Source organism: Pteropus medius, unplaced genomic scaffold (genome assembly GCF_902729225.1).
Source record: "Pteropus medius unplaced genomic scaffold, Ma_sr-lr_union100, whole genome shotgun sequence".
Taxonomy (NCBI): domain Eukaryota; kingdom Metazoa; phylum Chordata; class Mammalia; order Chiroptera; family Pteropodidae; genus Pteropus; species Pteropus medius.
This window is the reverse complement of record NW_024349802.1, coordinates 1,146,991-1,161,563: the sequence shown is the minus strand read 5'-3', so window position 1 is coordinate 1,161,563 and position 14,573 is coordinate 1,146,991. Positions and strand designations below refer to the sequence as shown.

The 14,573-nt window shown below is 60.9% G+C and overlaps 1 protein-coding gene across 1 annotated transcript in view; it reads right to left on the bottom strand.

The window, feature by feature from the left end:
• TCERG1L (transcription elongation regulator 1 like) overlaps positions 1 to 14,573 on the bottom strand; it is a 115,077-nt gene that overhangs the window by 13,665 nt on the left and 86,839 nt on the right. The window contains exons 8-9 of the mRNA XM_039835982.1: positions 8,813 to 8,882; positions 3,359 to 3,494 (exon numbers count right to left, since the gene is read on the bottom strand). Coding sequence (XP_039691916.1) covers positions 3,359 to 3,494; positions 8,813 to 8,882 — 206 coding nt within the window. The remainder of the gene's footprint in view (positions 1 to 3,358; positions 3,495 to 8,812; positions 8,883 to 14,573) is intronic.

Sequence of the window (14,573 nt, the reverse complement as noted above, 5' to 3'; positions counted from 1 at the left end):
ACACGCTCAAACACACACGATCAAACACACAATCACACACACGATCACACGCGCGATCCCCACACACACACGATCGCACATTGTTATGATCATCAGAAAATTACTAACAATAGCGAGACTGGGAAATACACTAAATGAATGAAAATACAGGGTTTTTAAGCTGACAATGAATGGAATATTATGTCCTCATCAAAACCCTTTTTTAAAAATTTACATTAATTTTAAAATGCTTAAAAGGAGAAAATAGTATGCGAATTTATAAATTAGGTTAGAACTTATGAAACTGACTACTATATAATAAAAAAATATTGTTCAGCCACGTTCAACTATAGTTCAATATTCATTACACTGCACGATAAAAATGTTTATCTTTGATATTTAAAAAAACCTAACATTAAAAAGAAAGGACTGGAAGAAAATGTACCCAATTGATATAATGACTGTTTCTTAGGGCAGGATTTCTGGTGATTTTCTCTTATTCTTACCCTTAATATTTTGCAGATTTTCTACTATAAGCACGCCTCCCCTTTATGGCATAATTTCACCTCATTAGTGGTGTTACTGTCCTGTGAGAGCTGGAGGCGTTGCCATAGGAACGTGAAGCCGCGAAGCTTCCCAGGAGCGGAGATGCGCCATGTGGAGCAGGCGTCCAGGCTGCGGATCCCCCAGCCCTCACCCCCCACCCAGGCCAGGCCCGCGCTCCTGCACCTGCCGCCTGCACGGAGGGGGACCAGCCCTTCCCGCACACGTCTGGCCCCTGTGGGAGGACCACCAGACATCACCCATGGCGCGGGGGGCCCTGTGAGCTGGGGGTCCCCTGAAGAAGCTCTGCTTCCTCTGTGCCAGCTTCCGACGGCCGTCCTTATGCAGGTGGAGACGCTGTGGCCCGGGGGGTCCGTGTGCCGTCTGCGACACCCCATGCTCACAGACTCAGATCCAAGCTCCAGGGACTCACCCGCGTAGCCGACCACACGGTCAGCCAGTCTCCCCAAGGCTGCCCACTGCTGGGGAACAGGCTGAGGGTCACCCACAGAGGGCCCCCCGAGAGAACCTCACGTGTGTGCAGCCCCAAGTCCCTGGATCAAGGTCTAGAATTCTCGAAAAACCCTTCTTTCTTGGCCCCTGGGAAAGCCATGCTTCTGAAGAAAGTACGCTTTGCAGAATTAAGAAGTTCTCAATACGTTACCTCAAATGCGTTTAGCTAAATAGGCAGGATTGAATTAATAATCTGCTATTCAATTAGATCTGCCCCTTTACAGACTAAAATTTAAAAGAAAGCTCTATTGCGGTTTGCACAGGAAAACAAGATAAAAACCAGACCTCCCGTGAGCCATCAGTCGCATACCGCAAAACCACAGACTGAAGGCCCCTCCCCAATCCGTAATCCCCACTGGACACCCCAAACCGCGCCCTCCGTAAACTCCTAAAGTCCACAGGGCCGGCCTTCCCCGTTCCACGGGCACATGCATTTCTGAACTGAAGCATCGAATTCCCGCAATGAAACATCTTATTACTCAGTCAGTGTGAAAAAGTGGCCTTTCTGCGCTCACTTTTAAGCAACTAGAAGTCCAGTGGGCTCGGCCCGCACGTCCTCACAAGCGAGATTAACTTATAAAACCTGCTGGCGCATTTTACAAAGTCAAGAAGTCGTACACGGTGCCATCGGTGGCAGAGTCAGTTCAGTCTCTGCTGCCTCTGAGCCGGGCGTGGGCTTCTGGAATCCTTACGAGGTGGGGCGTTGGCTTTGCCCCAGCCTCTCTCTCCTGGGGACACTCTCACATGGGGGGGAGGGCCGGTGCTTCACAATGCTGCGTTGATGCTAGGTGTGAGCATCTTGAGCTGGAAGGGGTCACCCACCTCAATGGGGCAAGGACGCACCGAAAATCTCATGAGCCAAACCGCTCACGAAGGCCACCAGGAGATTCAAGAGCCCCTGTAACCTTGGCCCACCAGCGTCCTCGGGAAGGGAAGGTGGCCTTCCGGCCTCCCTGATCTATCTCCTGTGTAGGTTAGTGCGAGGCCACGATGGTGCATTGGGCCTGGTCGATTTCTAGAACAAAGAACCGTAGATATGAATAAGGTGACATCCGAAGGGGTGGCAGGAGGCCCGGACCCTCCAGGAGCTGTGGCCTCACTCCGTAACTGGGTAACGTGTAGGGACACAGAGCAGTCGTGGAGCGACACGTGGCAGGCGGGGGCAGGAGGGCCCCCCAGGGAAGGGCCCTGTGCCAGGCGTGGAGGAGGGGCCGAGGCTGGATGAGACAGAGCGGGCAGCCACCGGAGGTGGTGACGGCGCTGACACCGGACGCAAGCCTCCGGGACCACGAGGCCGCAGATCCAGCCACCGCAGCGGGACCTGCCTGGCGCTCCGTGCACGGGCGCTTCAGCGAGCTTCGCCGACGAGCCTTTGGTGCTGCAGCGGGAGAGGCTGCGTGAGCGGACGGGGGCGGCGGGCAGGGCAGAGGGCAGAGGACGGGGCCTGGGGTCCGCCGCCTTCCCCGCGCCCGTGCAGAGTCCTCGCTGGGCCTCGCAGAGACCCGCGGGCACGCGTCGGAGGCCGGCTGTCCCCACAGGCCGCCCCACACGGAGGGTCCCTTTAATCAAACCGCCTCCACGACTTCAAAAATGCGTGGTGACGGAGGAAATACAACCCTTTTAAAAATAAAATTTTAGCCTAATAAGTATAACCAGTTTTAAAATCATGTCTAAGAAAACACGCCCTCCATCTGCCTGTGGGGGCGGGGCACCCGCTCACGAACGCCCAGGGGCACGGCGGTGTTCACTGCAGGCACAGTCACACACGGGGTCCCGTCACCACCAGACGTGGCTGGGCTGCCCGTCCTATCGACTCATTCTACACCAAAGCCAAAGCAGGCAACACCAACCCCTAGAAGGAGATTCGATTACAAAACGTTTTTTCCCCATTAAGTTCGAAAGGAGGTTTAGACATCTTAAAAATGAAAAGTAGTTGGACGGATCTGTAGGTATGAACGTCCCTGCTTGTGTAGGAAAACCACGGGGGTCCCTCTGGGGCGTGTGGACCCCGAAACCTGGCTGGAGTCTCGTCAGCAGACAGACGCTTCCTTTACGGGATCCGGTGACTGTCCCTGGCTCCTCCGGGGGCTTCCTCACGCGGGGGAGAGAGCCGCCCACCGTGCCACCCGCCCCCCGAACTCCCCTTTCTCCTCCCGGCAGGAAGCGGGGTTCCTTTCACGTTGCTTTAGCCTCAAGTCACGGGGCACCTGAATGTCACTTGCCTGATCCCATGACCTCGGCAGGGAAGCAAAGTGTCCCTGGGCTATGCGGACAGTGACAGCCACGCGCCTCTGGGGGCTGCGGGTAGCGCCCAGGCCCTTACCCCTCTCTCCAGGAGCATGTCTCGGAAGTGGGTCGCCCGCTCCTCCAAGGGCAGAAGGGTCTGGGGCGGCGGCGTCTTGGTGCCCTCATCCTCTCTCTCTGCCTCCTCGGGCCCAGGACTCAGGTGGCCTTCAGTCCTTAGGAACAGAGACACAGTTAGACACAGCATTCGAGACGCAGCCTCAGCCCTCTGGGCTCATCGGGAGGCAGGGACTCCTACTCGCTGGAACCCTTCGGTGCCCGGTGCAGCCAGCGGCCAAGGCGGGGACCGCCGCTCTCCCGTCCACACTGCCCTGCTGCACCTGGGGCGGCGGCTGAGGCTGAGCAGGCGGGGGAGCAGGCGGGTTAGTGTGCGGAGGGCTGCGGCGCCAGCTGCCGCCATGGTCCCTGGGAAGCAAGCCAGCATCAGGGGCTGGCCTGGCGGTGGCCGGCACCCACCGCCAGGAGGAGCCTTCGCCTGGCCAAGTCATCGCCGTGACACTGGCTCCACTCTTTGGAGCGAGGCCTTCCTTTCGGACAAAGGCGTGGAAGACAGTTACGGGAGAACCGTTCTGTCCATGCTCAGGACACAGAGGGCGTCCTGCGGTCTGACCTCACACAGATTTCAGTGACAACAGGGAGACCGGGGCCCTAGGAGCTGGGACTGAAGCCCCTCGCAGCGCCCACCCTCTCTGGCCTATGTCCAGCCCAGCGCTCTCCCCGAGGGACCTTGCTCCTGGGGGTGTTCGGAGGCATCTGGAGACATTTGTGGTTGTCACAGCTGGTCAGGTGCTACCAGTGTCTAGGACAGAGCCCTGGGATGCTGCCAAACACCCCGCAGGCCACAGGACAGCACCCGCCTGGGGCTATCTGGGCCAAGTGGGCCTGCATGGGGCTCTCAGGACGAAGTCTGCATGGCTCCTGCAGATGGGACTGCTCAGGGTGATGTGGTCACTCAGTGGCCAGGACCAAGTGAGTCCCCCCTCCCGACACCTGAGGAGTCTGCCACGTCCCTTCCATTGCTCTGTCCAGGGTACTGAGCCCTGTTAGACACGATTTCAGGACCTGCTGAGACATTCTGCAACAATGTTTCACATCTGACACCGGGTTTCGCTGGCTGGGGCTGTAATATGGATTAATCCAACCTAACACGAAGAACGCAGAGGAAAAAACAGTCGCTCAGCCCGGGGGGATTTTATTTATAGACCCACTATTCCAGGAGAACCCGCATTCTTCACTTCTTATGTGATCATGTGGGATTTTGGAAACATAAAATTACCAGTGGATTTGCAATTGTATCATATTACAAGGAGTATAATTAGGATTCCTTTGCAATAAATTTTCATTAGTGAAAAATAGAAGTGTGAAAATAAGACTAGTATGGTTGTAACTTGAGAAAAGATGAACGGGGACGAGCTCGCCGATGGCCGCGTGTCACAGCTCATTCCCAGCCCCGGACGCCTTGCAGACTGCAGAGCTGAGTTCCATCAGAGCTGGCCAAAAGTGGTGATGATGTGATGATGAAGATGATGCTGATGAAGGAGATGATGCTGATGAAGGAGATGATGTCGATGATGGTGATGATGCTGATGAAGGTGATGATGATGATGGTGGCGGTGGTAACGATGATGACGATGATTCTACACCCTCATTGTCTCTGGCAGCCTCTGACCAGCCACGCAGCCCTGCCCAGGCTGGGTTTCAGCCCTCCGTTCAGCTGGGTGACATCTCATTCTTTGATTTAGTGGATGGGGAGAACCTGTTCTTCCTTCTGGCAAAGAAGACCAGAAATTCATCATCAGAATAGCACCCGCCTGTAACTCTGGTGTTAGACACGCGAAGCTCTGTGGATATCGTGATTCCTGTGACTCTCTCCGCCTCACGGGCTGCCAGACATTCCACCGTTGGCTGTGACAAATGGCCTTGAGAGGAGGTGCCCTTCGAGAGCGCCATGCACTTCAGCCAGGACACCGCGGTGCGAAGGTGTGCCTCCGGCCGCTGTCGGATTGGCGCATCAACTAGGGGGGCTCCACGTCCCTGGTGGGACCGGGCGCCGCGCACGGGTTCTTCCAGCACCCCCCTTCTCACGTGGGTGTCAGGATTCAAAGCCAATGGTGGCATTAGGGAGTGCGCCTCCCCAGGACAGTCACAGCCGTGGTGAGCTCTGGCTGTGGGGCGTCGCGCTGGCCCTGAGCAGGGATGGGACAGGGAGCCCGGTGACCTTAGGGGACCGGCAGCACTGCCTGGTGTGGGGACACAACACTGGCCCGGAGGAGCAGGCCTTGGGCTCCAGGCAGGTCCTGGGCTCTGGGTGCCTGTTCTGTGGCCACAGAGCCTCACTGCGCCCTGCTTTGCTCACCAGCCACCAGGCTCTGTTCTCCTCACCCCTACAGAAATGCCCTGACCCTTCTGCCCCCTGATGTGGATAGTCCTGCCCCTAATGACACCTGCCAGAGAGTGCCTTGGAGTCACCAAAGCCATCCCCAGCTCTGCTGAGGCCAGGCAGACCCCTGCATGGAGAAATGACGCCTTCTGTGTCCTCGGTGTGACCACACCCATCCACCCCTCTCTGTCCCCAGCCAAGCACGAGAAGCTAAGCATGAGCCGGGGAGCTCGTGAGGTGAGGGGGTGACAAGGAGGTGCAGGACCGAGGGGTCGGGAGCCGCCCACTGTGCTGACGGCCCGCTGGCAGGGCCTTTGGGGAGTGAGGGGCCTGCCAGCTGCGGTCCTATTTGTCAGCTCAGAGCCCCTCCCTCGTCTCAGAGGCAGTGGCTCCTTCCTGGGCGACGCCCCTGTCGGAAGGCGTTTTGCTGCTGACGGCAGAAGGCCCCCTTCTGGGACGGGCTGGAAGCCAGCGAGACCCGAGTCAGCCTGGGTGTCTCCAGAAACAGCTCAGTGTAGCTGCGCACGGCTTCGCCGCCTCGGGGCGCGGTCTGGAGCGGCTCCCCACGTTGGCGGAGGCCCGGCCCTGTCCTGAGACGTGCTGTGGACGTGCGCTGGCCTCCTCGGTCTGCCGGGAGGGAATGACGGAGGGCGGACTGGGGGAGCAACACGGCGGCCGTGGGGTGCTTGGTGCCGAGTCACGCATTCTCCTGTATGTGACCCCAGGAACGCTCCCCGACACCGAGGTTTTGTGGCGCAAGGTCAACCTTGCCACTGACATCCAAAGCCATCAACGGGGCGTCCCCGACAACCACAGTAAACAATGCCGCCAGCCCTGAGGTGTCCTTTGGTCACCCACAGTACGAGAAAGCCGTGCCAGGTGGCACAGGGACACTAACAGCTTTCCTGAACCAAGGGGCTGACGACGGCTAAAAGCACACGAGGAACCTCGCCCTCCCACGCCAGGGAGGGCCGGTGACCTCGCGGGACTGGCCTGCCGGCCGCCTGGCAAAAGCCAGCGCCCCAGGAAGGGGCCACGAGCCACACACGCCCCTGGTGATGTCCTCTCCAGTGCTTTGTGCCTAATTCCCTCCTGGGTTTCACACCCCATGGCACACTTTTGCTGAATGCTTAAACAAGTCCATTATTTGAAATAAATCCTAAGTTCTTAACACAGACAGCACATCTGAAAAGCCGGTCTGACCCATAAAGTGAAGTAGACATCAGAAACGGGCAGATGACAGTGACATCGGAACGTGAGGGAAGCCCACGTGGGCGTGTTTCTCCAGCGCGGAGTTCGCAGGGCGAAGGGGTCCGGGCAGCCCGAGCAAAGCCTCCCACTGGCCCAGAGCGTTGGGGGGCGGGAGGCTTGCAGGTGGTTAAAACCGAATCAGTGCTTTGCTGTTATGCAAACGCCATCTGTTCACACTCGGAGGCCAGTCCCACGGGAAGACGGGTGGGTTTGGTGATGTAGACCAAGTTCCAGGTCCCGGAGGCACGGAGCTGTCCTCCGACACGAGCCCCAAAATCACCCCGTAACGACCACGTTGACGTTGTCCTGATGCCCCAGGAAGTTCTTCTTGTTTGTGGCTCGTCCTGTGTCTCCAAAGCCCAGCAGGGAACAGCTTAGCCGACGCCCATGGTCCATCGTGACACCAACAGCAAACGCTTTGTCCCTTTTCCGGGAGCCATGGCCATCAGAGCCACACCCTGTCCACCCTCTGTGGCCCACACAAGTGTCCCCTGAGGCCCTGCCTGAAAGTGACTTCCTCAGGAGAAGATTTGGGGGAGGGGCTTCCTCGCGGTAGCGCCCGGAGCCCCGGCCTCCCTCCCGGGGGCAGGGCCCCCGCCTCCCAGCCTGGGGGCACCGTGCCCGCCCTGCCCGGCCTTGTCTCTGGACAGGTCTCTGCTGCCTGCACGTATCAGGTAAAAGGACACTATGCCTGGCCCCGGTCAGCCGTCGTTTTAAGGGGTGCGTAGTGGGAAAAGTCCCAGAGATAAGGAAATGAAAGGGACCCACTTGGGTCTAATCCTACAGGTCTTTGTCTCCAGGGCTTTCTTCAGAGGCCAGGCTCCGCCCCTCCCCGGCCCCTCCCCCTCCCTCTCCTCCCCCCACGGCTCGGGTGGGGACAGAGAGAGGAATGAGCTCGGGTTCGGGTTCGAGGGAAGACTTCATTTCCCTTCATTGCTGCCAACGTTTGCTATTGCACGAGAACTGCTTCCTCTAAGAAACCAGTTTTTTTGTTTGTTTTTTGTTTTTGTTTGTTTGTTTGTTTTTAAGAGGAAACACAAGCAGTGGTAACAGTCGTGATGAGGCATTCAGATTCCTGCCCCAGGCCGAGGGCGTCCCAGGATGGGGGCAGTGAACGGACGCCCGCTGCAGGCCTGAATGCACCCTTGGGGCCGTGACGAGGGCCAGTTCTGGAGGGACGCTAGGCGCCACGTGAGCTCAGGAAGTGGCCTCATGATGGCCTTGAGATTCACCCTCACCCTCCCTTGCCCAGAATGGGTGCCCAGAGGCCACATCAAGCCTCTGTCCCTGCCCTCGTGGGGACCTGAGACACACAGATCCCGAGTTTTACCCCTTCATGTGGGACTCAGCAAGAAGGGGACATGGGCCAGGCCTTTGGGGCGAGGGGTCCCTAAGATGGGCAGCTTTCCCACCCACAGTTGCTGCAGCCATCACAAACAAAAGGTGACATGCGAACTTGGGCGGGGAGCTTCCGTCCCCTGTATGACCAGAAGTCACACTGACGCCACCTCATTCAGGCACCGGGGGAGCTTCTGCCACCGCTTTTTGCAGATGAGAAATCTAAGATCAGAGGGATGACTCCCCAAAGTCACAGAGCAGGCCAGACAGGGCTGGAACTCCATCAGGGCCTGACCCGCCCCCTCACCCAGCGCCCCAGCCAGGGAGGGCGAGCGCTGTCCACGGCCTGAGGTGCTGGAGCCCCCGAGACACCTGCCACTGAGCCTCAGGCACCCAGCAGTCACTAGGAGGGACCGTGCCCCCCACCCCGCCGTCCTGCTGTGAACAGACTCACCCGCTGTCCCCCCCACACGTGCACGGTACCCGCCGAGGAAAGACACCCACCGATTCCTCTTGGTCTTCACGTTCGGGTCTTCCCTGCCGTCTTCAGAACCGGACCCATCGCTGTGGTCAGCTGAAAGAGAGTGAGGCCGACACGGCTGGGGGCTCGGCAGCCACCGCTCTGGCCGGGCGCCAGGAGCGCGCGCCCCCAGCCGACTCACGGCTCAGGTCTGGACTGGCTCCCCTCGCACGCCCCTGTGCGCTTCCACGGGGGCGTAAACCTGATGCTTCGAGTGCAGGGTCATCGCCTCTGGCCGCTGCCCACTGAGGGGCAGCTGGCCCTTCCGGGGGGCCAGACGATGGGGAATTAAAGGTGGGCACTGCCCCCTCCCCTCCCGCCTCCGGACGCGGGCCAGGTGCAGCCTCTGGTCCATGTCTGCCTCGTGTCCTTGCGAGCGACCGCCAGACCTGGGTCCCTCTCTGTCCACTGCAAGGAACGGTGGGACTGCTCTTGCACGTGGCACACACGTCACCACTGACTACGTGTCTACTTCAAAAAGCCAGATTTCGAAGACAGGTCCCCCCCTTCCATCCTGAAAGACTGTCTCTGTGAATGCTCGACGAGCTTTTGGAATGGGAGGTGAAAAGGTGCCTCGGTGTTCCTCATCCGTGTCCCAAGGGGAAGAGGACAGAGGAGTCTGCGACAACGCGCACCCTGCCCTCCTCCTGCGCCTCCGTGCTTCCCCAGGAAACGCGGTGTCATAACCGTGTCCCCGTGTGTGGACGCAGGTGCTGCCACCCCGCCCCCCACAGCTCACGCCCTTCCTGGGGCCGCCCCTCACCACGAGTGCCATTGAGCCCGGAGCTGAGAATCCCTCCACACCCGTCCTTCTAGGAGACCCGGCGGCTCTCCAGGTGCATGGCGGGGGTCCCAGCAACGCCTCCGTCACAGCTGCATTTCCCACCTCCCCTCAGGGCCTCGCCCAGCACAGCATGCGGCTGCCGGAGGGTGCGGGTTGGTCCGGGAGGCTTGGCTCACCCTCACCCATCCTGCACCTTGGTTCCAGGGGCCTCCTTGTGCCGGTGGCCCACGCACACCGCGTCCTGCACACCACGCGGCTCCTTGGTGGCACCCGGCGAGGCCTGGCTGCAGCCCCGCGCACCTTCCGGCACGGCTGGCACCCGCCCCCCACTCCCGGAGAAGAGATTCAGCCAGAAAAAGGGACCTCTCGGAAGCGAAGACAGAGCGGGGCCCTCGGAAGGCGGAGGCCCCGGCGGTGTTTCTGGGGCTGGCGGCCAGGGCTCCCGGCCTCGGCAGCAGTGACACCAGGCGGGACGTGGGGGCGTCCCATGCACTGCGGGGTGTTCGGCACTGTCCCTGAGCTCTACTCACCAGATGCCAATGCCCCTCTCAGTGCGAACTCTGCAGAGGCTTCTGGGAATTGCCGCGTGTTCCCCGGGGGACAGACCCCGCCCCTCTGCTGAGACCTGGATGTCTAGAGAAGAGAGCTCTGGCGACCGAGCCGATGGAGGGGTGCTCTCGCCTTCACTCCCGTCTCTGCCCCCCACTTCCATGGTCTCCTCGGCTAACCAGTCTCCACGTGCTGGTGACCCCAAAGGCACACTTACTGCCCCAGCCCTTGTCTGCCCCCCCCACCTCCTGGCCTCGCTATGCCAGCGTCCCGTGGGGATCTGAGCTCGGCACATTCAACTTGGGGCCATCCCCAAACCCACTTTTCTCAGCCTCCAGGGATGTAAGCAAACCGCACGACCCGAGAGTTTGCAGAAGTTCTGGGGCGTCTGTGAGCATCTGGCTGGAAGGGCTGACAGCAGGTTAGACAACTACACTCCACGCCACATCCCAGGAGCTCAGCGGAACAAGACGCCGGGCACCCGCGGGCAGGTGCGGCCGGGAAACCAGCGATAGAGTGACGGGCGCTTCCGTCCGACTCCCGAGAGTCGCTCATCTCTGGTGTGGCAGCTGCTGAGACCTACGTCAGGACCTGAGGCCGCGGCCTGGGGACTTTGCACAGAGGATGCCATGCTCCCTGCAGGAGTCGTCTGGGCAAAAGTGGCCCAAGGTCACAGGCCGGCTGGCCCCTCCAGGTGCCACCTACAGAGCAGCCCCCGCAGCACAAATCCCAGCGCTTGGCAGGCCGCTTGGTTCCGCTGATGGGAGCGAAGCTTTGGCCGGCAGCCTCCAGCTCCCACCTGACTGTTCACCAGAGCCGAGCACACGGCCGTCTCTGCGTGTCCCAGAGCCAAGCACACGGCCGTCTCTGCGTGTCCCCAGAGCCGTGAGATTCGAAGGAGACAAGTCGCTTGTTTACAGGTCGTCGGTTCTGTCCTCTAAGATTGGCCTTCTGTGAGTGAGACATGGGAATGACAAGTGATGAGTGACAAAAACTCGCCTCCTGAAGGGCACCGAGGCTCCTCTGGGGGTGCATAAGTGCAAAAGCTCCCCCAAACTATGGCTTTCCTGGAGGAAAGAGGGGTGGGGGGGCTGGCCAGCTCACAGAACGCGGAGTCAGGACCGGCCCTCGGCGGGAGGCTGGGGCAGGGGGTGCAGTGGGCACGGCCACGGGCAGCCGGACGAGGCGCCAGAGCAGGGTCCCTCACGTTCTGGGTGTTTCCTGACACCAACACCACTTCTCCAGTTCTCCGAACACCAGCGGGTTTGCCGCTCGATTCGACGCTGGCTCTGCCAACCCGGGATCTAAGGGTTCGGTCCCAGAAGTCACCAGACTTCAGGCACTAGTTGCAAGCCCTGGGCTACTTCTGACAGCCAGCTGGAGAGCCAGGTCCCCCGCGGCCCCTCCTCAGCCCTGCTCATCTGCCGGTGGCTCACACGACTCGGGGAGCACCGGGTTTAGTGGCGCTAGGCAGCAGAGGTCACAGCTCCTGCCACTCGAGTCTCCGTCCCCCACGGCCCCACAGGCCCGGGGCTGCTGGGGGAGGTGCTGGGAGTGGGCGGCCCTGCGTGTGAACGGGGTGGGGCGAGGCAGGGCAGGAGCGAGTCGACCCAGACCCCTGTGCCCCTACCTTCCCTCCAGCAGGTCCAGCCAGGTGCCTCCTGCTCCCCAAACTGGCCCCTCAGATTGTGTTCACCTTGCAAAAGAAACATGGGCACGAGGAAGGCCGAGAAGGCGCCTGGACTGAGCTGGGCGGCCTGCTGGCCACGAGGACGGGGCAGCAGCTGTGGGGTGCACCCCATGGGGCGCTTGGTTTGCCGGGCCGGGATTCCAGGGGACGTCGGAAGGGAGCTCTGCACCCCGTCAGCCACGGCAGTGGGCACGGTCTCCGGGGGCCCCAGGAACACTGGACCCGCAGTGCCGTCTGGCAGTGACTCTGACGCGTCTCATGTTCCCATGTTCACTGCTGGCTCGCCCGGACCCGCACCGCTCTGCAGGCGACAGGGCCACCAAATGTGCCCTCCTTTTCCGGGGTCCAGTTCGAGCGCCCCTTCCTCGCCCCTGCCTCCACTTCTCCCAGCCCCCAGGACCCGATGCTGCCGTTCACCTCGGCTCACCGTGGGAGCCCGTGGCAAGTCGTGGGCCCTGAAGGCACAGAGACGTCCTCTAACTCGGGGATGCGTCCAGACACCTGAGGGGCCCTGCCTCGCCCGACCTGGCCGCAAATACCCCATGCTGCCTGCCTGCTGGATTTGTCCCTCCGAACTCAGGAGCCCGGCGGGCAGCCCGCAGGCTGGAGGGACGAGACGTCTCTGCTCCCGGCCTCGCCTGGGGCCATGTGCAGAAACGGCCCAGCGTGGGCCCGAAATGAGCTGAGGGAACAAGTCCCCGGCTTCATCCACCGGGCAGAGAGGAGGCGAGGCCACCACCAGGTGGGGCCCAGAGGTGGGACGGGGCAGGGGAGGCCAAGGTCCCTCCCAAAGGGCCGGGGTACGGGGGGTGGTTCTGAGTGGCCACTCTCCAACCCGGGTCCACCTGGCCTGGCCCAGCCGTGTCACAGCCTCGCCACTTTGGAGAGCACCTGCCAAGTGCGTTTCCCCATTGTCACTGTGGTCGGGCGACCCCTGTCCACTGTCCCGGGCGAAGGCAGCTCAGAGAGCCAGCTTCACAGGGTGCACTCACGGGGCCAGTTTCCATCCCACGTGGTGGGGGGAGAGTCCTTATCCACGTATGTTCGCCTTGAACGTAAATGACAAGCACGTTCGCCGAGCGGCTGGAGCCTGAGTTGCTGCCACCTCCGTGGCGGGGGTGAGGACAAAGCGGACTGGGGCGCGAGGCTGCTGCCCCGGCTGCTCCTGCCTCCGGCTCAGGGGCAAAGGGCCTTCCAGAAACTCGTCTCCTGGCCCCGCTGGGCAGGAGAGTCACCTGGGGCAGCTTAATGCACCTCCTTGGTTTAATTTCCTCTTCTCTGAAACGGGGATACGGTGGCGGGGTGCGGAATAATGGCCCCAGAGACGCCCACGGCCTCGCCCCTGCAGCCGTCACGGCAGAGGGGGTCTAAGGTGGCCACCAGCTGACCGTGAGACAGGAGATGACCCCGGTTACACAGGTGGGCCCCGCGTCATTACGAGGGCCCTTCAGTGTGGACAAGGGACTTTGAGGGGCCAGCCAGGGAGCGACCAGAACCCTGCCCAGCGGCTCTGAGGGGTCGGAAGGGCCCGGAGCCCCTGGAAGCTGAAGGGCGGGACACGAGTTCCTCCCTGGAGCCTCCAGAAAGGACACAGCTCCGCCGACGCCAGTGAGACTCACGTCGGCTTCTGGCCCAGACCGTTAAATAACAAATCTAAGCCACTGAGCTTGTGATAATTCCTTCCAGCAACCACGGGAAACCCCTACCGAGGTGCCCACCTCACGGCGGTGTCGAGCGTTCTGTGTGACCCAGCACCTGAGCCGCACGCTCCCCACTGTCCCCCAGAGCTCCCCCCGCAACCTCAGCAGGTCTCAACCCCCTGGCCTCTGTCCTCCTCAGCCCCTGGGAGGCACCGGTGGGAGGCAGAAAGGCGGAGAGAGAGGTCGGAGTGTTCATGCCATCTCTCCCGCCTCTCAGCTTTGCCCCCCACCCCGGGGACAAGCCCGCAGCATGCCAGCATCCCCGATATGTCCCATGGGCCATGCCACACTGGCGACAGCGACAGGACCCGCCACCGCGCACAGGGCAGGGGGAGCCGCCAGGCGGTGGCGCAGCAGGAGCGCGGGGCAGGGGGCAGGGTCCTACCCAGCGCTCTCGGCAGAGAGGTCTCAGGTGCTGCAGGCAAATGCGGAGGGGGCGACACCCGGACGGGCTTGAGGAACCCGCCCCGGCGAGGAGCAAGAGCCGGGACGGGGCGACCCCGCGACCCGCAGCAGAGCAGGGCGAGGCCGCCGCTCCCCCTCGCGTGGGCTCCGGGGCGCTCGCTCTCAGCCAACGGCAGCTGCTAGATCCACGAACAATCTGGATGCCGCGAGACGATCAGAAAGTCATTCAGGCCTTTGTGTTAAGCTCTCAGCGACGCCGACGGAATAAAATAAAGGGACGTTTCCCTTAGCTGCTGAGTGAGGGAGGGCGAGGCGCTCCTGGCACCTCAGCGTCCCGCACCCCGTGCCGCCTAACTCCCTTCGCTCCAGTTCCCGGCCTGACGTCCCCAGTAAACACACATGCACGCACGCACACACGTGCACGCATGAAATCACATTCACGCGCATACATGTGCACACATACACATGCACACACATATACATGCACACATGAAATCACATTCACATGTCGCGCCACACCTCACACATATATGCACATAATATTGAACTGCCGTGTCTCTTTTATCATACACATGCCAGCACCTAATCATTAAGCACACATGCACACACACACTCAC